Genomic DNA, 27,716 nt, shown 5'->3' on the forward strand with positions numbered 1-27,716 from the left:
ATCTATTTATGTGACAGCACAAGCCCGCGGAGTGACAGGCAGAACGAGAAGCGGACTCCCACTGCCGGGACAGGGGCTGGATCCCAGGACCCCGGGATCATGACCTAAGCAGAAGGCAGCTGCTTAACCGACTGAGCAACTTAGACGCCTCTAAAAGTCTTGTTTTATGAGATTAATACTATATGAGAATCTTTAACCATGACTTTGGGGAGAATAACCCTCTTGTATTTTGGGTTGATTTGATTGAGGGAAATCAAGTAAAAATATTTTTGTTTATTTATTTGACAGAGAACAAGCAGGGGGAGTGGGAGAGGAAGAAGCAGGTTCCCCATTATGCAGGGAGTCCGACATGGGGCTCTATCCCCAGACACAGGATCATGACCCAAGTTGAAGGCAGACGCTTAACTGACCAAGACACCCAGGTACACCTAAAGATTTTTTTTTTTTTAGATTTTATCCATTTATTTTAGAAAGAGCAGGAGGAAGGGGCAGAGTGAAAGGGAGAATGAGTCCCAAGCAGACTCTGAGTGCAGAGCCTGACCTGGGGCTCAATCCCACAACCTAGGATCACGACCTGAGCCAAAATCAATAGTTGACCACAACTGACTGTGCCCAGGCGCCCCAGAAATCAAGTAAATTTTAACAGGTCTGTAATGTTTTGGTTGCTTACAAAGGTTGCTGCCATTGCAGAATTTCTAGGTGCATCTCAGGTAGATACGAGGTAGGGATAGGGGAAATTGCTATTTAGTTATTCTTTTTGTAAGACTTGAGTGTGCCCCATACCAGCTGGTCTGGAATCCTTAGGACACTTAGGCCTATCAGGCTTGTGCAGTCTTATATAGCACTTTCTAGACTGGGAAACATTTTTCTGTTTGGGAGCAACATGGACATTGAATCCATATCCCCACTTTTGAATCATTTGGGTTTGCTTAATTTTAGAAACTGAATCTAAAGTAAGAGCTCTTCTTAGCACAACTTAGAGGGCTCTGTTGTGCTGGTATTAGCAAATCCCAAGGAAAAAGATAAGAAATATTCAGAGCCAGAATCTTAGCAACTGGTGAGTTGAGGCTCCCTTGTCCTCTTGTTTTACAGATTTAAAAACAAAACAAAAACCCAACAACAAACCAAGGCCACAGAAATTAAATGTTGGTCCAGAATTTCCACAGATAGATAGTGCAGAGCTGGGGCCTCAGATCCCTGAGCAGTGTGGAGTTAATGTAGAAAAGACGCAGAAAGGAGAAACGCTCATCTGATGGGGCCTAGGAAACCAGCATCGCTTCCCATGTGATTCCTTGGCAGTACCAGTACTGGAAAGATGGACCATCAGGTAATCTCCTTTTTTTTTTTTTAAGACTGATGACTTCTATTTTATTATTTTTAAATTTAAATTCAATTAATACATAATGTATTACTGGTTTCAGAGGTAAAGTACTGTGATTCATCGTCTTATATAAATACCCAGAGCTCGTTACGTCACATGCTTTCCTTAATGGCCATCACCCTGCTACCCCTCCCCTCCAGCAGCCCTCAGTTTGTTTCCTATGATGGAAGTTTCTTATGGTTTGTCTCCCTCTCTGATTTCCTTTTCTTTTTTCTTCTCTTCCCCTATGATCCTCTGTTTTGTTTCTTAAATTCCATGTATGAGTGAGATCATATGATAACTGTCTTTCTGTGATTAACTTATTTCACTTAGCATAATACTCTCTAGCTTCATCGACATCATTGCAAATGGTAAGATTTCATTTTTTGATGGCTGAATAATATTCCATTATATATATATAAAACACATGTTCTTTATCCATTCATCTGTCAGTGGACATCTGGGCTCTTTCCACAGTTTGGCTATTGTGGACATTGGTGCTATAAACATTGGGGTGCAGGTGCCCCTTCAGAACACTGCATTTGTATCTTTGAGATAAATACTTAGTAGTGCAATTGCTGGGTCATAGGATAACTCTATTTTCAACTTTTTGAGGAACCTCCATACTATTTTCCAAGGGGGCTGCACCAGCTTGCTTTCCCACTAACAGCATAAGGGGGTTTCCCTTTCTTGGCATGCTCACCAACATCTGTTATTTTCAGAGTTGTTAATTTTAGCCATTCTGACTGGCATGAGGTGGTATCTTATTGTGGTTTTGATTTGCATTTTTTTTCTGTTGGCCATTTGGGTATCTTCTTTGGAGAAATATCTGTTCATGTCTTCTACCCATTTCTTGACTGGATTATTTGTTCTTTGGGTTTTGGGTTTGAGTTTTGAGTTCTTTATAGCTTTTGGTTACTAGACCTTTATCTGTTACGTCATTTGCAAATATCTTCTCCCATTCTGTTGGTTGCCCTTTGGTTTTGTCAGCTGTTTCCTTCTCTGTGCAAAAGCTTTGATCTTGAGGAGGTACCAGTAGTTTGTTTTTCCCTTTGTTTCCCTTGCCTTTGGAGACAGGTCCAGCAAGACATTACTGCGGTCGAGGTCACAGACTTTGCAACCTGTATTCTCCTCTCAGATTTTGATGGATTTCTGTCTCACATTTAGGTCTTTCATCCATTTTGAGTCTATTTTTGTGTGTGGTGTGAGAAAGTGGTCCAGTTTCATTCTTCTGCATATGGCTGTCCAATTTTTCCAACACCATTTTTTGAAGAGACTGTCAAAAGATATTCGATTGGGTAATCTCTTTTGAAATTAGTTGGCCATAGAGTTGAGGGTCCATTTCTAGCTTTTCTGTTCTACTCCGCTGATCTATGTGTCTGTTTTTGTGCCAGTACCATACTGTCTTGATGATTACAGCCTTGTATGTGAAGTCATACAGTCATACAAAATGCCTTTGAAGTCAGGCATTGTGATGCCACCAGCTTTGGTTTTCTTTTTCAACATTTCCTTGGCTATTTGGGGTCTTTTCTGGTTCCATACAAATTTTTAGGATTGTTTGTTCCAGTTCTGTGCAAAAGGGTGATGGCATTTTGATAGGGATTGCATTGACTATGTAGACTGCTTTAGGTAGCATAGACATTTAAACAATAATTGTTCTTCCAATCTGTTAGCATAGAACATCTTCCCAGTTTTTTGTGTCTTCCTCAATTTCTTTCAGGAGTGTGCTACAGTTTTCTGAGTGTATAACCTTTGCCTCTTTGGTTAGGTTTATTCCTAGGTATCTTATGGTTTTGGGTGTAGTTGTAAATGGGATTGACTCCTTAATTTCTCTTTCTTCTGTCTCATTGTTAGTGTATAGAAATGCAACAGATTTCTGTGCACTGATTTTATATCCTGCCACTTTGCTGAATTCCTGTATGAGTTGTAGCAATTTGGGGATGGAGTGTTTTGGGTTTTGTACATAGAGTGTCATGTCATCTCTGAAGAGTGAGAGTTTGACTTCTTTGCTCATTCAGATACCCTTTATTTCTTTTTCCTGTCTGATTGCTGAGGCCAGGACTTCTAATACTATGTTGAACAACAGCGGTGATAGTGGACATCCCTGTTGTGTTCCTGACCTTAGGGGAAAAGCACTCAGTTCTTTCCCATTGAGAATGATATTCACTGTGGAGTTTTCATAGATGGCTTTTATCATATTGAGGTATGTGCTCTCTATCCCTACACTGTGCAGGGTTTTAATCAAGAAAGGATGCTGTACTTGGTCAGATGCTTTTTCTGCATCTATTGAAACAATCATATGGTTCTTGTCCTTTCTCTTTTAAATGTAATGTATCACATTTTAAAAGATTTTATTTATTTATTTGACAGAGAGAGATATGGCAACACAAGCAGGGGGAGTGGGAGAGGGAGAAGCAGGCTTCCTGCTGAGCAGGGAGCCCGGTGTGGGGCTCCATCCCAGGACCATGGGATCATGCCCTGAGTCGAAAGCAGGTGCTTAACAATTGAGTCACCCAGGTGCCCCTGTAGTATATCACATTGATTGATTTGTGGATGTTGAACCACTCTTGCCACCCAGGAATAAATCCCACTTGGTTGTGGTGAATAGTCCTTTTAATATACTATTAGATCCTATTGACAAGTATCTTGGTGAGAATTTTTGCATCCATGTTCATCAGGGATATTGGTCTGTAATTCTTTTTGGTGGGGTCTTTGTCTGGTTTAGGGATCAGTCATGATGGCCTCAGGAAGAGTTGGGAAGTCTTCCTTCCATTTCCATTTTGAAACTGCTTCAGAAGAATAGGTATCAATTCTTTTAAGTGTTTGGTAGAATTCCTCTGGGAAGCCATCTGGCCCTGGGTGCTTGTTTTTTAGGAGATTTTTGATGACTACTTCAATTTCTGTGCTGGTTATGTGTCTATTCAGGTTTTCTATGTCTTCCTGTTTGAGTTTTGGTAGTTTACATGTCTCTAGGAGTGCATCCATTTCTTCTAGGTTGCCTTATTTGTTGCCATATAGTTGCTCATCATATGTTCTTATAATTTTATTTCTTCAGTGTTGGTTTTGATCTCTCCTCTTTGATTTATGGTTTTATTCATGTGGGTCCTTTCTCTTTTCTTTTTGATAAGTCTGGCCAGAGGTTTATCAATCTTATTAATTCTTTCAAAGAACAAGCTCCTAGTTTTCTTGATCTTTTGTACTGCTCTTTTTTTTTTTTTAAGATTTTTCATTTATTATTTATTTGTCAGAGAAAGAGAGAGAGAGAACAAGCAGGCAGAGACGGAGAGAGAAGCAGGCTCCCCGCCGAGCAATGAGCCTGATATGGGACTTGACCCCAGGATCCTGGGATCTTGACCCGAGCTGAAGGCAGTGGCTTAACCAACTGAGCCACCCAGGTGTCCCTGTACTGTTCTTTTGGTTTCTATGTCATTGATTTCTGCTCTAATCTTTATTATTTCTCTTCTGTGGGTTTAGGCTTTATTTGATGTTCTTTCTCCAACTCCTTTAGGTGTAAAGTTAGGTTGTGTTTTTGAGACCTTTCTTGTTTCTTAACAAGGGTTTTATTGATATATACTTCCCTCTTAGGACAACTTTAGTTGTATTCCCCGAAATTTTGAACAGTTGTGTTTTCATTTTCATTTGTTTCCATGAACTTTTTAGATTCTTTGGTTGACCCATTCATTCTTTAGAAGGATACTCTTTAGCCTCCATGTATTTGAGTTCTTTCCAAATTTCTTGTTGTGATTGAGTTCTGCTTTTAAAGCATTGTGGTCCAAAAAATGTAAGGAATAATCCCAGCCTTTTGGTACTGGTTGAGACCTGATTTGTGATCCAGTATGTGATCTGTTCTGTAGAATGCTCCATGTGCTCTTTAGAAGAAAGTGTATTCTCTTGCTTTAGGATGGAATATTCTGAATATATCTGTGATTCCATCTGGACCAGTGTGTCATTTAAAACCTTTATTTCCAGGGTGCCTAAGTGACTCAGTGGGTTAAGCCTCTGCCTTAGGCTCAGGTCATGCTCTCAGGGTCCTGGGATTGAGCCCTGCATCAGGCGTTCTGCTCGGCAGGGAGCCTGCTTCCCCCTCTCTCTGTGCCTGCCTCTCTGCCTACTTGTGATCTCTCTCAAATAAATAAAATGTTAAAAAAAATAAAACCTTTATTTCCTTGTTGATCTTTTGCTTAGATGATTGCTTAGATGATCTGTCCATTTCAGTTAGGGGGGTATCAGTGTCCCCTACTATTATTGCATTATTGTTGATGCATTTGATTTTGTTATTAATTGGTTTATATTATTGGCTGTTCTCATGTTAGGGGCATAAATATTTACAATTGTTAGATCTTCTTGTTGGAGAGACCCTTTATGACATAGTGTCCTTCCTCATCTCTTATTACCATCTTTGGTTTAAAGTCTAAATTTTCTGGTAGAAGGATTGCCATCCCAGCTTTCTTTTGATGTTCATTAACATGATACATGGTTTTCCAGCCCCTCACTTTCAATCTGGAGGTGACTTTGGGTCTAAAATGAATCTCTTGCTGACAGCATATCGATGGGTCTTGCTTTGTTATCCATTCTGATGCCCTGCGTCTTTTGATTGGGACATTTAGCCCATTTACATTCAGAGTAACTATTGAAAGATATGAATTTAGTGCCATTGTATTCCTTATAAAGTCACTGTTTCTGTAGTTGTCTCTGTTCCTTTCTGGTCTGTTATTTTTGGGGTCTCTTCACTTAAAGCATCCCTTTCAATATTTCTTGCAGGGCTGGTTTGTGATCACATTCTTTTAGTTTCTGTTTGTTCTGGAAGTTTCTCTTTCCTTCTATTTTGAATGACATCCTAGCTGGATAAGGTATTCTTGGCTGCATATTTTTCTCATTTAGCACTCTGAATATGTCATGTTAGTCCTTTCTGGCCTGCCAGGTCTCTGTGGATAAGTCTGCTGCCAGTCTAATGTTTCTACTCTTTTAGGTTGCCAACCTCTTGTCCCAAGCTGCTTTTGGGATATTCTCCTTGTCTCTGAGATTTGTAAGTTTTACTATTATAAGTCAGGGTGTTGGCCTACTTTTATTGATGTTGAGGGGGGTTTTCTGTGCTTCCTGGACTTGAATGCCTGTTTCCTTCCCAAGATCAGGGAAGTCCTCCACTTTAATTTGCTCCAATATACCTTCTGCTCCCTCTTCTTCTGGGATCCCAATTATTCTAATATTGTTTTGCTTAATGGTATCTCAAATTCTCCCCTCATGATCCAGGAGTTGTTTATCTCTTTCTCAGCTTCTTTTTTCTCCATCATTTGGTCTTCTGTGTCCCTAATTCTCTCTTCTGCCTCATGTATCCTAGCAGTTAGAGCCTCCATTTTCTATTGCATCTCATTAAATAGCCTTTTTGATTTTGACTTGGTTAGATTTTAGTTCTTTTATTTCTCCAGAAAGGGATTCTCTAGTGTCTTCTATGATTTTTTCAAGCCTGCCTAGTATCTTCATAATCATTATTTTGAACCCTAGTTCCTACATCTTACATCTGTCCATACTGATTAGGTTCCTGGCAGTCAATACTGCCTCTTGTTCTCTTTTTTTGAGGTCAGTTTTCCCATTTTTTCATTCTGTCTTGAGAAGCATAGATAAATGAGAGAATAAAATACTAAAATGGCAACAACAACCCAGAGAAATATGCACTAAAGAAATCAGAAGAGACTAGGGAAAAAAAAAAAGACACTTAAAAAAAAAAAAAGAATATAATCAGATAGGGGAGCAGAATAAAGCAGTACACTGGGTTCTGTGTATTTCGGTCTGTTTTTCAGAAAACTAGTTCCCAAAATTTAAAGAAAGAAAAACATATATATGTATAAAAATAAAGTTAAATACACTGAAACAATAGAATGTAACTGTAAGGGGCACCTGGGTGGCTCAGTGGGTTAAGCCTCTGCCTTTGGCTCAGGTCATGATCCAGGGGTCCTGGGATCAAGCCCCACACCAGGATCTCGGCTCAGCAGGGAGCCTGCTTCCCTCTCGCTCTCTGCCTGCTTCTCTGCTTACTTGTGATCTGTCTGTCAAATAAATAAATAAAATCTTTAAAAACAATGTAACTGGGGGCGCCTGGGTGGCTCAGTGGATTGAGCCGCTGCCTTCGGCTCGGGTCATGATCTCAGGGTCCTGGGATCAAGCCCCGCGTTGGGCTCTCTGCTCCGCAGGGAGCCTGCTTCCTCCTCTCTCTCTGCCTGCCTCTCTGCCTACTTGTGATCTCTCTGTCAAATAAATAAATAAAATCTTTAAAAAAAAATGTAACTGTAAAATAGGAAATTAAAAGAAAATCAAAACAAAACAATAAAAAACAAAAAGGGGATTTAAACAAATAGGTGAACTGAACAGAGCAATATACTCTCTCCTGAGTGTATTTTGGTCAGTTTGTTAGAAGAAACTACATCTCAAAATCATAAAAAAAGAAAAACTTACATATGCAAAGATAAATATATTGAAAGGATATCATATAACTATACAGATGAAAATTAAAGAGGATTTTAAAAAAAGAATTGATAAAATAATAAATTGGTTGAAAAAGGAAAGAAAAAAAAATTAACTTTGAAAGACTAAAGATTCATGGGGGAAAGCCATGAATTCTATGTGCTGTGTTCCTGTAGCTCTGAGGTTTTGCAGTTCTCATTGATCAGTAAACGTGGTGTTGGCTGGATGTTCTTGATGATCTTCTGGGGGAATAGGCCTGTTGTGTTGACCCTCAAGTGTATTTCCCTGGGCCATATTGCACCGCCCTTGCCAGGGACCAGGCTCAGTTATCTGCTTGGGTTTGCTTTTGGCAGCTTTTGTTCCCTGAAAGCTTTCCCTACAGCTTTGGAGGACAAGAATGAAAATGGCGGCCTCCCAGCCTTGGGCTGGAGGACCCAAGAGCTAGCCCCCCTCCTTCAGTGAGCCCTCAGAGAAGAGCAATCACTCCTGTCTCCTTGGTCTCCGGCCACACTCTGAGCTCACCTGGCTTGTGATGGAGAGTCTCTATCTCTGGACACGCCCCGTGTGGAGTCTGAACCCAGCAGATTCCTGCAGTGCCTTCCCACACCATTCCTCCCAGTGGAGGAAGTTGGGGTCTCCCTGGATTTGCCGCTTGTGGGGACTCTGCTTGAAAGTAGTGGCCCGACTGTGCCTCGGATCACAGTTTATGGCAGCCCTGACCTGGCTTCCCTAGTCCAATGCCTGAGCATTCTGCCACACTCAGGCACCCCGGATCCTTCCGTGACCCTGAGTCCTGAGGCCCCACTGTCCCAGCCAGGGCTTCATCCCTGCTTAGCCACGGGAGTGATGTCCCTCAGTGGAGCAGACTTCTCAAAGTTCAGGTTTTGTGCTCCGCTGCGCTCTCACTGGCCGGGAGCCGGCTCGCAGAGGCCCCCACCCCCGTGGTCTAGCTTCCCAAACATCACCTCAGATTCGCTTCTCCGCACGTCCTGCCTTCGAGAAGGTGAGGGTTTTTCTATTTACAGAGTTGCAGCTATTCTTTAGGTAGCTCTGTGGTTGAGTTTACGGGGGTTCGGAATGATAGCGATCTAGCCAAATTCCTGGGACCAAACTTAAGGTCTCCTGCTCCTCCGCTACCTTGGACTCCTCCCCGGTAATCTCCATTCTTAAACATCTTAAACGCTGAAGTTAGACTGTATTTTCGGTAAGACTCCCTAGGTGGTCAGCAAAGTGATTCTTGGAGCCAGAGCTTAACAATGCAGTCATTATCTTAAGTTTCTGGGAGCAGGTTAGAGGTGGGCAGTTGTGCGAAATCTTTTCATCTAATAGAGTATTTGGTACATTAGATGTAGCGCTCTAAACAGTAGGGCTGTTCGGGGACTTCCCGATTTATTTCTAGGGCATATCTTAATCACTACTGTGATTTTGGCTGACTATAAACAGGCCCTTCTCCTGCTCACAATTCTAAATTAAAAATAGGTCAGTCATCAACTGGCTAAAATCCCAGTTGCCTCCAGCTTTCATTAGCTAATTTGTAAGTATGCCAAAGCTTCACAACGTACCCGTTCCTCCCCAGGGCCGCCCATGAAGCGCGCACTAACCTGATGCATCTCTCGGGTGGGACCCGGATGTGCTGCTTTGTCAGACTCGCTCCTTGCGTGTCGGCGCTCGGCTATAGCCTTCGCCGCTTCTGTGTCAGGTGACTTAATATCAAGCACGGAAGTTCAAGTCCTCACTTTTCGAAAATTCAATCTGTTATAATCTAGGTCCAGTTAGTGAAAAAATTGAGCTATTGTAAGCTATTAATGCAGAGGACATAATTCATGAATGGTTTTCCTTTAAAAAAGGCTGTTTTCTGGTGAAAATACATTTGCCTCTGTCCAGTTAGGTAAATGGATGAAACATTTTCAGGACCACATTTATGATTTTGAAAGCAAATTATAAAATGAGCTCTAGATAACAGCTATGTAAACACCACAGTTTCTGGACACCAGAAACAAGATTGCTGGAGAAGAAAGAAACAGTGATGTCTTTGACCTCCAAAGCAGAGGAATAAGTTATGGAAAAGTGCATCTTTAACTATAGATTCTCAATTTCTCCCTTAGTAAGTTCAGAAAATCTTACAATATATAGTTTTTCAATTCCACATTCTAGTGTTACTTGTGAAAATTACTTTTAAAAAAAGTTAAAAAAATTCACCGAGTAACATAGCAGTTTTGTGCTATAATACAGTTTCCCCTTCTCTGTGGTTTTGTTTTCTATAGTTTGAGCTCCTCGTAGTCAACTGCAGTCTGGAAGCAGATGATCGCTCCTGCCGTGTGTCAGAAGGTCAGTGTCGTATCCCGATGCTGCATCACAGGGCCTAGGCCAGTCGCCTCGCTCATCTCCTCATGTAGTGCAAGAGGAGACCCCATTCACATAACTTGCATTACTGTGTATTGTTGTCTTTGTTTTATTGTTCTTCATCTCTTTCTGTGCCTAATAAGTTAAACTTTATCATAGCTATATGTGTATAGGAAAAAACCAATATGCTATGCTACGTAGGGTTCAGTACCCTCCATGATCTCAGGCATCCACTGGACGCCGTGCAGATAAGGGAGGACAACTGTAATGGCTTATGCTACTGTCCTATCATGTCTAGTTGAAGAGATTAGGTCTTGGTAACAACCTCTGTTAAAATATCCTTTTTGCTCATTCACATTAATAGGGAGTTTTTTTTTCTAAGTTGTATTCATACCCTATCCATTTACCAATCAATTTTCTTTGGTGGTGTATTTATATACAGTTATTTTGAACATATTTTGATCATAGTTAAATGTGTTAATACAACAGGATTTAAAATAACAAGTGGTGATTTAGGGGAATTAGGAGGGGGAGTTTTCAAGCATTGCTTGGGGCAAGGGAAATATGGTATGGTATGTGGCAAAATGAGCTTGGTGGTAAGAACACCATGGGTGGAATGAATGAGGTTGTTTCTGAATAAGATGTCAACTTTTAGGGCAAGGGTAGACACTAAGTTTTTTTGCTATAAATAAGTACCAGTTCCAGATGCAGAGCGATCACTATGAGAAGAAGCCATCAGGAGAGCTCAGATCGAGCAAGATAATAGCAAGTAGAATGTGACCAGACTGACTGTCACATTTCTGGGCCATTACAAGAGGCCAGTGTGTGAAGTGGTTGTTTAGGGTCAGAAGGGAGAGTCTCGTTAGAAGGAGATGCTTCTCAAGGGTGGCTTTCTGGCTGTCAGACCCTCCAACTGAAGGCATCATTCTCATCATCTGCCACTTCTCAGACTCACTCATTTGCAAGATCCAAGGGCTCACCAGTACCCCCGAGTTCATTATGTATGCACTCAGAAATGAAAATCATTAAAGATGTGGCCTGGAAATGTATTGGTGATGGTGCATGGGAGGCCAGCTGGAGGGTGACTGGACTAGATTTCTCTTGATGTCAATGTCCGCTAAACCTACAGGAGAAGAATGTTTCAACCTGCGAGCTCCCGATCGCCTACTCTCGTCCAGTGCCCGTGACACCCTGTATCTGGCGCTAAAGACCCATCTGTACCCCCTAATCCCAGGTCCTGACACAGACACCTGCTGCTTTATATGGTCTGGGATTCTGTGTACTGAGCTAAGACCTTAAAAGTCAGACAGTTTTAAGATCTTTGTAGGTAATGGGTTCTATCCTGCACAAAACCAAATATATTAAAATGTAAACCCATTTCACATTAAATGTAATTTTTATATTTAAAAATATAAAGTTGAAGGGTTTTTTGTAATTGATTTTACGAACTGGGCTTTCTGTTGGTCACTCAGTTTACAACTGGCTGTTTTCTCAGCAATAATCACTCATTCTCTGAAATTCGTTGGAATTGAGAAAAGCTAATCTATTATTTTCAAAATTAAAGACATTTTTGTGAGTACGAAAGGAAATAATGTTGATAAGTTTTATATTTCATAGCTATTAAATATTTTAGTTTTGCAGTTTTCATTATTTTTAAAGCCACCATATTTTTTTAACTGGTCTCAAGCCTTTTTTGGGACCCCTGAAAAGTTTATAGGTCTTCATTTAGAATGATCTGCTTATAATTTTATAACACAAACACATGCTATTATTAGAAATATTATTTATCATTATCATTTGGTTAGAGAAGGCCTCCCTGACATTGAATATATTAGGTTTATCTGTTATATGTTCTCCTAGCAAATTTTGCTTTCTGTAAGAGTATTTCTTTCCATCAACTACAATTAGATCATTATTTCTATTATTATCTTTCTCCTCTGCTAGCCGATTGATTCCAGAAGGGCAAGACTGCCTGTTTGCTCTCTAGTCCCTAGTCCCTATTCCCTACCATGGTGTCCGACCGAGAGTCAATAAATATTTGTTAAATGAGTGAGTGAGCGAGCGAGCAAATCTGTATCCTTTCACGGGGGTCTGTTTCAGGAGGAGGATTTCATCCCTGTCAAGGGCCCGAGCATTGAAAACTAAAAAGCATTCTTGAAATACATTCTCCTCCGTCTTCTATTAGAGATATCTGCCTTTAGCGGCCTCTGTGCCCCTAGTGATACAGCATGGCTGTCCGCAGACGTGATTTGCTCTTGGCTGCTGAGCGTCTGGTCCTGGGGCTCCGGCTCTTCTGGAGATCCTGTCAACTGCCTAATACACTTGGTAGAGCAGTGACGAAACTTTGTATTAACTACGTAGAAATATATTTAAATGTTTGTGGATATTCCCATTCTATTTTAAGATTTTATTTATTTATTTGACAGACAGAGATCACAAGTAGGCAGAGAGGCAGGCAGAGAGAGAGGGAGAAGCAGGCTCCCCGCTGAGCAGAGAGCCCGATGTGGGGCTCGATCCCAGGACCCTGGGATCATGACCTGAGCCAAAGGCAGAGGCTTAACCCACTGAGCCATCCGGGTGCCCCTGGATAGTGCCATTTTAAAGATGCCCTGTATTTATTCTGAAATTTCCCAGGAGAAATCTTGTTCACCATACGATAAGGAACTATTTCAAAAACTTAAAATTAGGGGCACCTGGGTGGCTCAGTTGATTAACGGCTGCCTTCGGCTTACATCATGATCCCAGAGTCCTGGGACTGAGCCCCACATTGGGCTCCCGGCTCAGCGGGGAGCCTGCTTCTCCCTCTCCCTCTGTCTGCCGCTCTGCCTACTTGTGCTCTCTCTCTCTCTTTCTCTCTCTCAAATAAATAAATAAATCTATCTTTGAAAACAAACGAACAAAAAAACCTTAAAATTAGACATTAAAAAAACTTGGTTTCAATTTATTGAGCAGCTAACTCAGTGTCAGAAACTGTGGTAAGTACATTCCCACATGATGCCACTTCGTTTTCATACGATTTGTTTGTTGCTATCCCCATCTTACATACAAGGAAACTGAGCTTCAGAGTAGTTGTTCAGCATCCCAGGAACAAGCAGCAGGGTCAGGATCTGAACTCAGACCCGGCTCCAAAGCTCAGCCTCCTCCATTTCGCGGTGCTGCCCCACATGTCTCCGAGCCTTGCTGCTGCCATCCCGGGAGCCCTGCGTTACTCCCTGTATGCGGAGGATTGCCTTAGGCAGCATGTGTGGAAATGGAGTGCCTTATCCAAATAAGATTTCTTATTTTATTTATTTGTTTGTTTGTTTTTTATTTTTGTAACAAGACCAGCAGTCCGCGGTCCCAGACTAGCGCCGCAGCTCCCATTCTTTCATCTGTGTCCCGGGCCGCTTCTGTCTTTTTATCTTCAAGCATCTTCAAGGCTGTCTCAGTGGTTACTCCACAAGAAGGCTGCTCCTCTGCACGACGCGCTGGGCCACAGTGGGGATTAGCAATCTTTTTAAAACTCTGCCAACTCAGTAAGAAAGATGACATTTTTTCCCCCAGTGTTTTGCAGTTTTTTTATTAGTGAGTTGAAATCATCTTTTTTCTTGTTATGTATTTTTTTTTTAAACTACCTATTTGTGGGGGTGCCTTTAAGTCATTAAGGCGTCATTAAGCGTCTGCCTTCGGTTCAGGTCATGATCCCAGGGTCCTGGGACTGAGTCCCGCATTGGGTTCCCTGCTCAGTGGGAAGCCTGCTTCTCCCTCTCCTACTCTCCCTGCTTGTGTTCCCTCTCTCGCTGTGTCTCTGCCAAATAAATAAAATCTAAAAAAAAAAAAAACTACCTATTTGTGTTGTTTGCAGTTTTTTTCTACCTGGCCGTATATTTGTATTTTATTAACATCTCTTTGTATATTTAGAATATTAGCCCTTTATAATACAATCATTTAATTAAAAAATTATTTATTTGACAGAGATCACAAGTAGGCAGAGAGGTAGGCAGAGAGAAATTTAAATTACTGAAATTTAAAGACATTCCTTTTTTAAAACAATTTTATTTTTTAAATTTCTTTTCAGTGTTCCAGGATTCATTGTTTATGCACCACACCCAGTGCTCCATGCAGTACGTGCCCTCCATAATACCCACCACCAGGCTCACCCAACCCCCCACACCCCGCCCCTCCAAAACCCTCAGATTGATTTTCAAAAGACATTCCTTAAGGAATAGAAAATCACTTGTACTAACCACATCTGTTACAGTGATGTGAGTGGTTCTCTTTTTTGAAATTTTAACATGGGCTCACCCATTTGAGACGCCAATTCACATTTGAAAACAACTTCATCCCTAAAGATTAGCATGCCCATTAAATCACATGTTTTAGTGGTTTTTTGCATAACCAATAAAAGAAATTCTTAGGTTGGAAAGCCTGGACTTCAGGATTTCCCATATGTCTCTTTGGGTGGTTCTTAGCCAGCCCAAGCCAGAGCCAGGCCTAGTGGCTCAGACAGAGCAATGATTAACAGGAAGGGAAAAAGGAACATTTAAGTGAAACTCATTGGTCCATTCAAACTTCTTTCCATGCAGGCAAGTCTTCTCATTCCCCTTAATGTTTTATTTAGTAATCCCATTTTTGATGAGAAAATAATAACTTGATTTAAATTTTTATTGTTTTGATTCATTGACATTTTATGCCTTGGTACATGCTTAGGAATGTCTTTGTCAGCAACTGAGATAGTATTTTGTAGGGAAATGGTTTAATAGGTGAAGGAACTGAAAAAAACACAACTTGTTCTCTGTGTTACTAGAGCTGATTGTGCTTTGAAGCTGCTGTCTAGGTACACAACCATGAAATGAGGCAGATGCTATGTTTGTGCAATCCTCAGTATTGCCCCCGAAATCAATATTTTACAGGTCCCCATTTTACAGGTAAACTAAATCTCAGAGAGCTTAGGCAGCTTGTCTAGTATCATACAGCTAGCAGAGAGAGGATGAACTGAAGACAATTAATGTTTAGTTGCTTCTCAACTATGTTCCTAGGTGGTGACCTCCTTTTTAATTTGTTCCTTTTTCTTTTCCTGTTTCATAAGTAATAGCTTTCTTTTCATTCTTTCTCTTTTACTGCTAGGGAATGACCAATCATACATAAGTCGTTCTTGAGTTTCCTCCTAATAAGTCAAAAGTATTGAGTGGATTTTCCCATGAGTGTCTTGCCATCCTGGCAATCTCACTGTGGCCTGATATCTTGTGAGGGAGTTGGAAGGATTAGTCATGAATGGAGCTTTTTGAGTTTAGCTCTCTGTTGACATTGATTTGTAGACAGCTTAGCAGTGGTGAGGAAGGATCTGGCAGATTAATCACTACTTCCGTTGGTACTTTCCGGTATTATCCATTGTCTTCCCTGCAGAGCTTGATTGACACCTAATTAAATGCTCAAAATGGAAAGGGACAAAGGAAATTCTAGGAAAGAGAAATACTACGTTGAGTTAGAAAATCTATCACTTCCCAGTGATCGGTGGACTTGGAATCAAGCCAAGTTCTGAATTCTAGTTTCTCTCCTTCAAAGGTATGTATCGTTAGCAATTTGCTGTAACTTTCTGGATCTCAGTTTCCAAATCTGTGAACTGGAATAAACCCAACTTTAGATGACCGTAGTGAGGATGCGACAGCACATGGGAAAGCGCCTGGTCTGGCAAATCTGAGCCTCTCAGTAGTTTTAGTCTCCTTCTTTTCTTTAGGGCTTGACGTCTTTTGTTAGAAAATTTTACCGGATTTGATACACTTATTTTATAGCATTTTTAATATCCTTAAGGGGCCTTTTAACACGCAGTAAGAATTCTGAGTAGAATATGCTGGATCTTTAACTAAATTGGCGGAGAGGATCAGCTTTATCTCACCATGATACCAGGTGTCAGTACCCAAATGAGACCCAGAACCAAGACTTTCTAAAAGTCATGCATTTGCTGCTTTATAGCAAACCCCTTGAAAGCTACTATTTGTGGGGCACCCGGGTGACTCAGTCAGTTAAGCAGCTGCCTTCGGGCTCAGGTCATGATCTCAGGGTCCTGGGATGAAGCCCTGCATGGAGCCCCCCAGGGGCCCTGCATGGACTCTGCAACACGTTGGGTTCCCTGCTTAGCTGGGAGTGTGCTTCTCCCTCTGCCTCTCCCCTCTTCATGCTCACCCTGCAATAAGTAAATAAAATCATAAAAAAAAAAAAAAGAAAGAAAGCTGCTATTTGTAGTAAACATATGTTTTCTGGCTGACTGGTGAACTTTTGTTTTTTTTAGACTTTTTATTTGATAGAATTTCAGACTTACAAAGAAGTTGCCAGAAGAGTTAGAGGAGCTGTCAAAGAACCCCCCAAACTGTCTTGGCGTAACTGGCTGGCTCGGTCAGTGGAGTCTGAGACTCTTCATCTCAGGGTCATGTGTTTGAGTCCCATGTTGGGTGTAAAATTTACTTAAAAAAAAAAAAAAAAAAGAACTGTCGGGGCGCCTGGGTGGCTCAGTGGGTTAAAGCCTCTGCCTTCGGCTCAGGTCATGATCTCAGGGTCCTGGGATCGAGCCCCACATCGGGCTCTCTGCTTCGCGGGAAGCCTGCTTTCTCCTCTCTCTCTGCCTGCTTGTGATCTCTGTCTGTCAAATGGATAAAATCTTAAAAAAAAAAAAAAAAGAACTGTCATATACCCTTTATCTAGATTTACCAATTGTTTACATTTTGCTTTATCAAATTTTCTATTTCTCTGTCTGTCTCTCAACATAGATACATACACACGTTTAATTTTCTGAATCATTTGAGAGTTAAGTGTCAGGCATTAGTTCCTTTGTGTCTCAATATTTTTGTGTATATTTTGTAAGACTTTTTTTTACATAGCCACAGTACTGTAACCAAAATCAAGAAACTTAACATGGAGGGCCACCTGGGTGGCTCAGTTAGTTAAGCATCTGCTTTTGGCTCAGGTCATGATCCCAGAGTCCTGGGATCGAGTCCCACACTGGACGCCTTGCTTGACAGGGAGCCTGCTTCTTCCTCCGCCTACTGTTCCCCCTGCTTGTGTTTGCTCTCATTCTCCCTCTCTCTGATAAATAAAATCTTTTAAGAAATTTAAAAAACAAATTTAACATTGATACAATATTATAATCTAATCAGCAGACCATAGTCCTAGTTATGTTATATAACTTCCTGTTGACACAACATCTCCATCTAGGATGTAGTCCAAGGTCATGGATTGCAGTTAGTTGTGAACAGTTCCTATTATATTTCATGTACTTTGTCTTTCATGACCTGGACATTTTTTTTTAAAGATTTTATGTATTTCTTTGACAGACAGAACACAAGTAGGCAGAGAGGCAGGCAGAGAGAGAGGGGGAAGCAGGCTCCCCGCTGAGCAGAGAGCCTGACGCAGGGCTCGATCCCAGGACCCTGAGATCATGACCTGAGCTGAAGGCAGAGGCTTTAACCCACTGACCCACCCAGATGCCCTATCACCTGGACATTTTTAAAGCTATGTAGGTCAGTTGTTTTATAGAACGTTTGGGTTCATCTAGCATTTCCTAATGATTTTATTCAGGCTGTGCTTTTTTTTTTTTTTTTTTTTTTTTTTGCCAGGAGTGCCACAATTGGTATTGTGTCCTTCTCAGCATATATCAGGAATCACAGGATGTTGGTTTGTTCCATTATTGTTGATAGTAACTTTTGATCTTTTGCTTAAGGTCCAATCAAAGTTTAGCTTGACAGCATAAATAAACATGTGTGCCATGTTTGGGGAGTTGAGCCTGATGAATGCCGCCTGCCCAGTACCTATAACACTCATATTCTTAATTCACTAGAACCCAGAAGACTCATTCCCAAATTGAGCACAGGCTCACCCATGTGAGATGCTGATTCACAAGCGAGTCAGGAGAGGAAGAATGTTGAACAAAGGGCAGTCATTTTGCCAAAAAGGATGCCAGGAGAAACATTTGGGTTTAGCGGATGCAAGGTCCTGAAAAAGGTTACAGCTGTGACCTGTCAGGACTGTTGGAGTCCCAACAGTGGCCCTGGGTGCCTCAACAGGCTTGTTCTCTTGTGTAGGTTTGCACTTTGTCCTGGAAGCTTGGCATTGAGCTTGGTTCTCTAGTCCTCCTGACAACTCTGTAAATTCTCCAATCAGTATTTCTTCTATTAAGACACAATTTACACATAATAAATTGCACCTATCGTAAGTATATAGTTCAGTGGGTTTTTGACAATTGCATACACTTGTGTTATTTCAACCCTTTATTTGGGTTTCAACCAAATAAAGATATAGAACATTTCTGTCACCCCAGAAAGTTCCCCTGTGTGCCTTTATAGTTGCTATATACTGAATGGCTATGTCCCCCCAAAGTTCAAATGTTGAAATCCTCAGTGTGATGTGTTGAGAGGTGGGCCTTTGGTAGTTTGTTACGTCATGAGATGGAACCCTTATGAATGGGCTTTATGCCCACAGTAAAGAGAGTCTGAGAGCTCCCTTGCCCCTTCCTCCATGTGAAGTTATGCCGAGAAGACAGCTATCTACTGTTGTTCAACATAGTCCTGGAAGTCCGACCTTCAGCAGTCAGACAACAAAAAGAAATGGTGTTCAAATCAGCAAAGAGGAAGTCAAACTCTCGTTCTTCACAGATGACAGGATACTCTATGTGGAAAACCCAAAAGACTCCACGCAAAATTTGCTAGAACTCATACAGGAATTCAGCAAAGTGACAGGATATAAAATCAGTGCACAGAAATCTGTTGCATTTCTATACAATAACAATGAGACAGAAGAAAGAGAAATTAAGGAGTCAATCCCATTTATAACTACACCCAAAACCGTAAGGTACCTAGGAATAAACCTAATTAAAGAGGCAAAAGTTATGCACTCAGAAAGCTATAGAACACTCCTGAAAGAAATTGAGGAAGACACAAAAAATTGGAAAAATGTTCTATGCTAACAGATTGGAAGAACAATTATTGTTTAAATGTCTATGCTACCTAAAGCAATCTACACAGTCAATGCAATCCCTATCAAAATACCATCACCTTTTTTCACAGAACTGAAACAAACAATCCTAAAATTTGTATGGAACCAGAAAAGACCCCAAATAGCCAAGGAAATGTTAAAAAAGAAAACCAAAGTTGGTGGCATCACAATTCCAGACTTCCAGCTCTATTACAAAGCTGTCGTCATCAAGACAGTGTGGTACTGGCACAAAAACAGACACATAGATCAGCGGAGTAGAACAGAGAGCCCAGAAATAGACCCTCCACTGTATGGTCAACTAATCTTTGACAAAGTAGGAAAGAACGTCCAATGGAAAATAGACAGTCTCTTCAACAAATGCTGTTGGAAAAATTGGACAGCCACATGCAGAAGAATGAAACTGGACCACTTTCTTACACCACACACAAAAATAGGCTCAAAATAGACAAAAGACCTAGATGTGAGAAAGGAATCCATCAAAATCTGAGAGGAGAACATGGGCAGCAAAGTCTGTGATCTCCGCCACAGCAATGTCTTGCTGGACACATCTGCAAAGGCAAGGGAAACAAAGGCAAAAATGAACCACTGGAACCTCCTCAAGATAAAAAGCTTTTGCACAGCAAAGGCAACAGTCAACAAAACCAAAAGGCAAATGGGAGAAGATATTTGCAAATGACATAACAGATAAAGGTCTAGTATCCAAAATCTATAAAGAACTTACCAAACTCAACGCCCAAAGAACAAATAATCCTGTCAAGAAATGGGCAGAAAACATGAACAGACGTTTCTGTAAAGAAGATATCCAAAACGCCAACAGACACCTGAAAAAATGCTCCACATCACTCGGCATCAGGGAAACACAAATCAAAACCACAATGAGATACCACCTCACACCAGTCAGAATGGCTGAAATTAACAAGTCAGGAAACGACAGATGCTGGCGAGGATGCTGAGAAAGGGGAACCCTCTTACACTGTTGGTGGGAATGCAAGCTGGTGCAGCCACTCTGGAAAACAGTACGGAGGTTCCTCAAAAATTTGAAAATAGATCTACCTTATGGCCCAACAAATGCAATACGAAGTATCCAAAGGCTACAAACATTGTCTTTCAGAGGGGCACCTGCACAACATTTACAGCAGCAATGTCCACAACAGCCAAACTGTAGAAAGAGCCCAGATGTCCATTGACAGATGAATGGATAAAGAAGATGTGGTAATAATATACAATGGAATATTATTTAGCCATCAAAAAAGAAATCTTGCCATTTTCAAGAACATGGATGGAACTAGAGGGTATTATGCTAAGTGAAATAAATCAGTCTGAGAAAAAGCAATATATGATTTCACTCATGTGTAATTTAAGAAACAAAACAGATGAACACAGGGGAAGGGAAGGAAAAAGAATACAAAATCAGAGAGGGAAACAAACCATAAGGGATCCTTAGTTAAAGGAAATAAACTGAGGGTTGCTGGAGGGGAGGTGGGGGATGGGGTAATTGGGTGATGAACACTTGGAGGGCACTTGATGTAATGAGCACTGTGTGTTATACGCAACTGATGAATCACTTAATTCTACCTCTGAAACTAATAATACACTATTAATTAAACTGAGTTTAGGTTAAAAAAAAAAAAAAAGACGATAGCCATCTATGAATAAGGAAGCAGGTTTCCCAGACACTGAATCTACCAACACCTTGATCTTGGACTTTGAACCTCCAGAACTGTGAGAAGCAAATTTCTATTGTTTAAAAGCCACCCCGGGGGCGCCTCGGTGGCTCAGTGGTTTAGGCCGCTGCCTTCGGCTCAGGTCATGATCTCAGGGTCCTGGGATCGAGTCCCGCATAGGGCTCTCTGCTCGGCAGGGAGCCTACTTCCCTCTCTCTCTGGCTGCCTCTCTGCCTACTTGTGATCTCTCTCTGTCAAATAAATAAATAAAATCTTAAAAAAAAAAAAAAAGCCACCTGGTCCGTGGCATTGTTACAGCAGCCTGAGTGAGCCAAGTTAACGGTCACTACCCCCTCCACCACCCCAACCCCATAAGCGGCCACTACTCTGATTTTCAACATCGAAGATTGGTTTCACCTTCTTTTTATTTTTTTAAATTTTATTTATTTATTTATTTTTTTAGATTTTTTTAAATTTATTTATTTGACAGAGAGAGAGAGATCACAAGTAGGCAGAGAGGCAGGCAGAGAGAGAGAGAGGGAAGCAGGCTCCCCGCGGAGCAGAGAGCCCGATGCAGGACTCGATCCCAGGACCCTGAGATCATGACCTGAGCCGAAGGCAGCGGCTTAATCCACTGAGCCACCCAGGCGCCCCTGGTTTCACCTTCTTGAAGGTTAGTTTGTCTCTGGCCAGATTTGGGAATTTTCAGCCACCCGATTCCCTTCCTCCAATACTCCCCTGAGCCCCCAGAACTCTAACAATGTGAATATTACACCTTTGTTGTTCCGTTACAGTCCAAAACCCTGAAGGGGTTGTTGTTGTTTTTTTTTAATCTATTTCTCTCTGTTATTCAGATTGAGTAATTTCTATTGCTCTTTCAGTTCATAGGTACCCCCAGCCCCCGTTTTGTTGTTGTTGTTGTTTGTTTTGTTGTTGTTGTTGTGGTTTGTCCTCTCTATTCTATGCTGAGCCCATCCACTGAGCTTTTAATTTTGGTACTGCAACTCTCAGTTCTAAAATTTCCATTTGGTTCTTCTTTATATCCTCTATTTCTTCGCTGATTCTTTCTATTTTTTTTTCATTTGTTTTAAGCACATTCATAATTGTTTGTTGAAGCATTTTTCATCAGAGGTGCTCCAAACACTTTTAAAGTTAATTCTGATGTCTCTGTACTGTTAGCATCTATTTTCTTTCTTCTTCTTTTTTTTTTTTTTTTTCATTTAGCTTGGGATCTTTCTAGTTCTTGGTTTGAGGAATAATTCTCTACTGATACTGGATATTTTCATATTATGAGATTCTAGATCTCATATATACCTTCTGTATCTTCTGGCTTTTTCTGACCCGACTCAAGTGTGGGAAAGGGGGTACTGCTTGCTCGGTGCTGAGTAGAGGTAGAAAACCAAGTTCCCCACTCAACCTCTGTTGATGCCTGATGTGGGTATCCGTCTCCACTGCTGGCCTGGGCAGGGCTGGGAGTTCCAGTTGCGTACATGGTCCCTGCTGACGCCTCTGTGGAAGTGGCCTCATTACCACTGAACAATAGCTAAAGTCCTGACTCTGCAAGCCTCCTCTGAGGCCACCACAATGGGGAGGGAGAGACACGCCTCATTGCTACTGGATGGGGGTGAAGTCTAAGCTTCCTACATGATCTCCACTAACACTTTGGGATGAGGTTGGGGGGCTCTTACTGGCCAGTGGGGTTGAAATTATGGTTCCCTGCTTGTCTTTCTCTGACATCACCCTAGCCAAGGTCTTGGGGCCCCTTCATATAGACTTGTGAGGGTGGAAATCCTTGCTTCCCCTTCAGTCCACACTGGTTATAGGTAGGGGTGAGGTCACAGGTTTTATTGGAGTTTGTCTGGAGTAGAGTGGCTATTGTCTAAATATTTGCTGTCTTGCTAGGCTTTTGTCAGGGTACTTTGATCTGCAACATGGGCATTTCTAGATTGCTGGCTTCTTCAGGTCTCATGTCTGAGATATGTGAGGAAAAATAAAACAAGGAACTTGACATTGGTCATCTTGTGTTTGTTTTATATATAATGTTCAGGATTTTTAGATACACATACTTCATGGGAGGAATCTACTCCATCTTTCTGGGAGCAGAAGTCTCTGTATTTTCTTTCATTAAGTGTGTAAGCCTCTTGCCCATTTATAATTGGGTACTGGGTCTTTTTGTTACTGATTTATAGGAGCCATTTATATATTCTTGATATGAATCTTTTGACAGGTGTATATTTTGCAAATATATTCTCCCAGTCTGTTGCTTCCTTTTTCATTTCTAAAACTGAGTTTAAAATGAACAGAAGTTTTAAATTTTGATGAAGTCCAATAAACTGCTTTAATGCAAATATCTTTTGAACTAAACTGCTTTAATGCAAAATGAGCCAAGGTCAACTTCTGTTGCTTCCAACTAAGAATGCTGTTTGTATAAGCCTACCAGGAATCACCCTGATACTTACACATACAATGATATGAACGGCCAAAACATTTTTGGAATCCATTTTTGGAGTGGATTTATGACCATACCAGAAACCGGGCTCATTATTTTAGAGTTTTACCTAATTTTCTACCCCAAGCGCCATCTTAGAACTTAATCACCTGTCGGAACTGGCTCTATAAACTTTAGGTAATTGCACAAATAAATTTCACTGTCAAGGTATGATAAATAGCCACAAGGAATATTATGTAAATGGATGTGCTCCGAATTCTGGTGGTTGGCATTTATTTATTTATTTATTTATTTTTTAAAGATTTTATTTATTTATTTGACAGATAGATCACAAGTAGGGAGAGAGGCAGGCATAGAGAGAGAGGAGGAAGCAGGCTCCCTGCTGAGCAAAGAGCCCAATGTGGGGCTCGATCCCAGGACCCTGGGATCATGACCTGAGCCGAAGGCAGAGGCTTTAACCCACCGAGCCACCCAGGCGCCCCCATATTAAGTTTTTTTAACAAGAAGAAATAACATTTAGATTAAAAGCAAACTGTAAAAAAAAAAAGATGCTTAACACAAATTTTTAAAAATTAAGTGATTGATAGATTCCCTAGTTTTCCTTTAAATTAGAAGTATAAATTTCTATCTCTGTTTTTAATACTTGAAATCCCTTCTGTGTGGTGACAAAATGATACAGGAGTCTCTTTTAGAACTTGGTACTGGAATCACTGACCTTTCTGAGAACATTCTCTGTGCTTCATAACTCATGGCACTTAGTGGGTTCCAGAAGTAATGTTTGTTTCTACCCAAAACTCACCAACTCTTGAATATGGGACTCAAGTTCATCTGAAAAATCAAAACAAAAAAAACCATTTCCACAGATACTGTTGATAGCTATTTCCATGGAATAATACAAGCAAAATGATCTTCAGTTCATTTATACTTACAAAGGTAACGCTTCTGCGTAGTAGAGGCAGAGTAATTCCATGCCGGTCTTGTCGACAACTCTTGGAGATCTTCCTGGTTTAGTCATCCTTTATGTTTGATGACATGCAATAATTATCCATCATACGTACAAAGCATATTATGAGCATTTGCGTTAAAAAAAATGATAGCCCAGGAACAAATGACATTTTATTATTCAAATGATCTTATAATATCAACACCAATGCTACTAAAAATAGATAATAGGCTGCATTCATCAATGGCAAAGTCAGTTGCATTTCACTTGAAGAGTTCCACATTTCAAAGTAAGCCCTTCATAGATAGATGAAAATCCTCTATGATGTAGAATTTTAATCTTTATGAAAGACTGGGCAAGGCAGAGCAAGAAAAGCAGAGATAGAACAGATGGGTCTCCATACACATGGACAATGAGTACCTTTTTATTCTTGCAATTTAAGATGAAGAAAATTATTTCATTCGACTAAAGTTTTTAAATGTTGAGATTATGGGTTCTTTTCATATTGAATTTTGAGGAAGGCTGCTCTGCTCTATATCTAGGCCATTAGAAGCAACAAAGTTTAAGCTCAATGAGTCAGTACAGGGTTGGTAACTTGGTGACCCTCTCTTTAAAAACAAAGACATACAAAATGATGTTTTTCAAGAATATTTTAACAAATGGGAGCTTGCTTTGTATATACATGTAAAAGACAAAATTTGGATTAATTGTTATATTCAGGAAATAGGTATTTCATTAATTTGCCCTTTACAGCTTTGCAAAAGAGAGAGAGGGGTTTCAAGAGAGACAGAGAGATTGCTTTTTACCTTAAGATTCTGACTTCCTGAGAACTTTCTAGTTAGGTGAAATACTGGTTGATCTATTTAGTTTTCTCTCCAGGAACTGAACGAAAAGTACATCCTGTACATTCATGAGAAACTGAAGTAGATTATTGGTTAATAACCTAAAGAAACATCTGTCTAAACAGATGTTTTGGTTGAGGGAAGTGTAAACATGATTCTAAATTTACAGATATGTTGGTTATGTTTCCTCGTCTGAGGTTGAGCCAAAGTTTATGCAGATTAGAGGAAAGCCCGAGTCTGGAAAAACTTAAGGTATTACATAAATGCAGATAAAGTAATATAATAAAGTCAGTTGGCAGTTATGGGAACAATTATTTACAGGGCCTTCTGTTGCGTGACTTCATCGGTCACATACAAGTGACTTGAGTCACTCCGTCCTCCTGGTCGAACTGTCCGTCGTCCAGTTCCCGCAGCGCAGGGTCGCTGCCGCTGAGCGCGCACACGGCCCCGCCGCCCTGCGCCGCCGGCCCCCGCTCCGCCGCCGGCCCCCGCTCCGCCGCCGCGCACTCTCTCGAAGCACAGAGGAGGCGCTCCTCGGGCGGGTTTCTGCTCTCTGCCGGCGGCGATGTGGCCGTGTCCAACCCGATGCTCCTGCTGCTGGCTTTGCTCCTGTCCTCGCCTTTCACGTGCCGGCTGGCTCTCCTCTGCAACACACGAGATCGGCAACGGAGGTTAAAAAGGTGGGGGCTCTCCTGTCCCTCCGACCGAGCCCAGACCAACTCTGCCCGAAGTGTCCTTTCCGCGCTTCCCTTCAAAATCCTGCTCGTCTCCCAGGACCAGCTCCGAGTCACCTTCACATGCCCCCGCCCCCCAGCAGGTGAGAGCGAGCTCCTGTCTGTCGCATCCTTCTGCTCGTTGGCGGGCTGGGTGTCTGCCCCTCCGTGGTCCCTCGGGGGAGAGAAACCTGTCGAGATCGTACTTTGGGGAACCACATAGGGTAAAAATACATTAAAGTTCCATTTTTCTTCTTGGTGTCGGGTAGGATCCAGACAGCAGAAAAAGTGCTGCACTGGCCGCCCCACACCCAGGTCCCATAGGCACTGACGGCGCCGAGGAGTCACCACGATTGCGACCGCGTTTATATTGCAGAGTGGCTGGAGGGTCTTAAGGGTCGCGCAGCCGCTCTGGGCTCGCCCTGCTGCAACCCGCCTCTGCCTGACGCGGCGGAAACGCTGGCCCGCGGGAGCAGCTCGGTCCGCAGACTCTCCGAGAAACTGTGGATGTGTATGCGATGTCCGTGGTGCCGTTCAGAGTGAAGAGGACATGGTCTTTGCCAAGGTAACAAGTCAAAATAAGGTAACTAAGTCAACAGAAGGAAATCTCGGGGAGAAAATTGTAGCAACTTGACAAGTGGATGTTCCGGGTCCCGATGAGATTCCCCTACAACAGCATCTTTAATATTGATAATGGCACATATTAGAATATGATCTCATCCGGGGCGCCTGGGTGGCTCAGTGGGTTAGGCCTCTGCCTTCCGCTCAGTCATGATCTCAGGGTGCTGGGATCGAGTCCCGCATCAGGTTCCCTGCTTGGCGGGGAGCCTGCTTCCTCCTCTCTCTCTCTGCCTGCGCCTCTGCCTGCTTATGGTCTTTTTGTCTGTCAAATAAATACATAAAATCTTAAAAAAAAAAAAGAATATGATCACATCCTCTTAGGTACAAAAGTCTGAACAAGGATAAACAGAAAAAGATAAAGATAAAATTTAAAAAGATAAATAAAAAAGCATAGTAATTTCCCAATTTACAGAGTTTATTTCTTGGAAGTTCATTTATATGTTAGTTAGGACCTAGGACTGTATTTTGCTAAATGCAAGAGGTACAACTTATAAAACTTGGGAAAACAATGTAGAACTCAGATGCCCAGGCTGGTCTGAGAAAACTCTGTTAACCCATAGGTTTGTTGAACTGTAGTGTGTAAAATACGAAAGTATTGTCTGCTGGTTTTCAGGGCAAATATACAACGCAAACGAAAGCCTGATTAAATTAGATTTACTAGGCTACCGTGGAACGCACCCACCACGTGTGACGTTGCTGGTGTGGGAAGCAGCAGCCCTCGGCGTGTTGCACAGAAAGGCGTGTCGCCAGTTCTTTTTCTTGGCTGAGTTACTGGAGGCCTTGGGCAAGTTTAAGGCAGCAAGTGGGTCCTGCCTCAACAAGAGCCTTCATGGCCCCAAATCCGACAGAGCTGTGCTGTGACACTTCCATGGGCCCCCCTGTAGTCACCAAATGCAAACATCAGGTCTCAGATCCTTTCCTTTTGGATTCTCACACCAGAAGTGTGGAATTTAATGCAAGCAGCGGAACCTGACGGCTTTATCCTTCGGGTGTTGAGTTTGAGAATGGCACATTCGCTCCGTCCCTGGGAGCAGGTCAGTGAGGATTGGGCCTTGCCGCTGCAGGAAGGGCTGATGAGTGCGGCCGGACTGCTGGTGCCCCTTCCCACATGCAGGAGGAATGCGTTCACTCTCGAATGACCTCTCAGCGTTGACTGGGAAAAAAATAGGAAGGCAGGGATGCCTGGGAGCGCTTGGCTGCCTGGATCTTTCTTTTCTCACCAGGAACAGGGCCAAACATAAATTCTGTAATAAATTCCTTATTGTATGTCAACCAATTCACATACTCAAGGAGAACTTTCTTAATAAAATGTGGGTGTTATTCAGAATGATATGATACTCAGAGTAATTTACTTTTAG

At 41.7% G+C, this 27,716-nt stretch overlaps 1 protein-coding gene and 1 long non-coding RNA gene across 2 annotated transcripts in view; one reads left to right on the top strand and one right to left on the bottom strand.

Annotated features, from left to right (window-relative positions):
• The first annotated feature begins 362 nt into the window (after positions 1-362).
• On the top strand, positions 363-12,582 carry LOC123950322. The gene is made up of 4 exons (XR_006820221.1): positions 363-422; positions 1,093-1,327; positions 9,396-9,518; positions 10,084-12,582. It is a non-coding gene; the product is annotated as an uncharacterized LOC123950322 (long non-coding RNA).
• An 11,760-nt stretch (positions 12,583-24,342) lies between these two features.
• Positions 24,343-27,716, bottom strand: part of RFTN2 (raftlin family member 2) — a 67,066-nt gene continuing 63,692 nt past the window's right edge. Inside the window, exon 9 of the mRNA XM_046019855.1 lies at positions 24,343-25,668. Coding sequence (XP_045875811.1) covers positions 25,372-25,668 — 297 coding nt within the window. The 3' untranslated portion in view covers positions 24,343-25,371. The remainder of the gene's footprint in view (positions 25,669-27,716) is intronic.

The sequence above is a fragment of the Meles meles genome, chromosome 9, assembly GCF_922984935.1.
Source record: "Meles meles chromosome 9, mMelMel3.1 paternal haplotype, whole genome shotgun sequence".
NCBI classification, from domain to species: Eukaryota; Metazoa; Chordata; class Mammalia; order Carnivora; family Mustelidae; genus Meles; species Meles meles.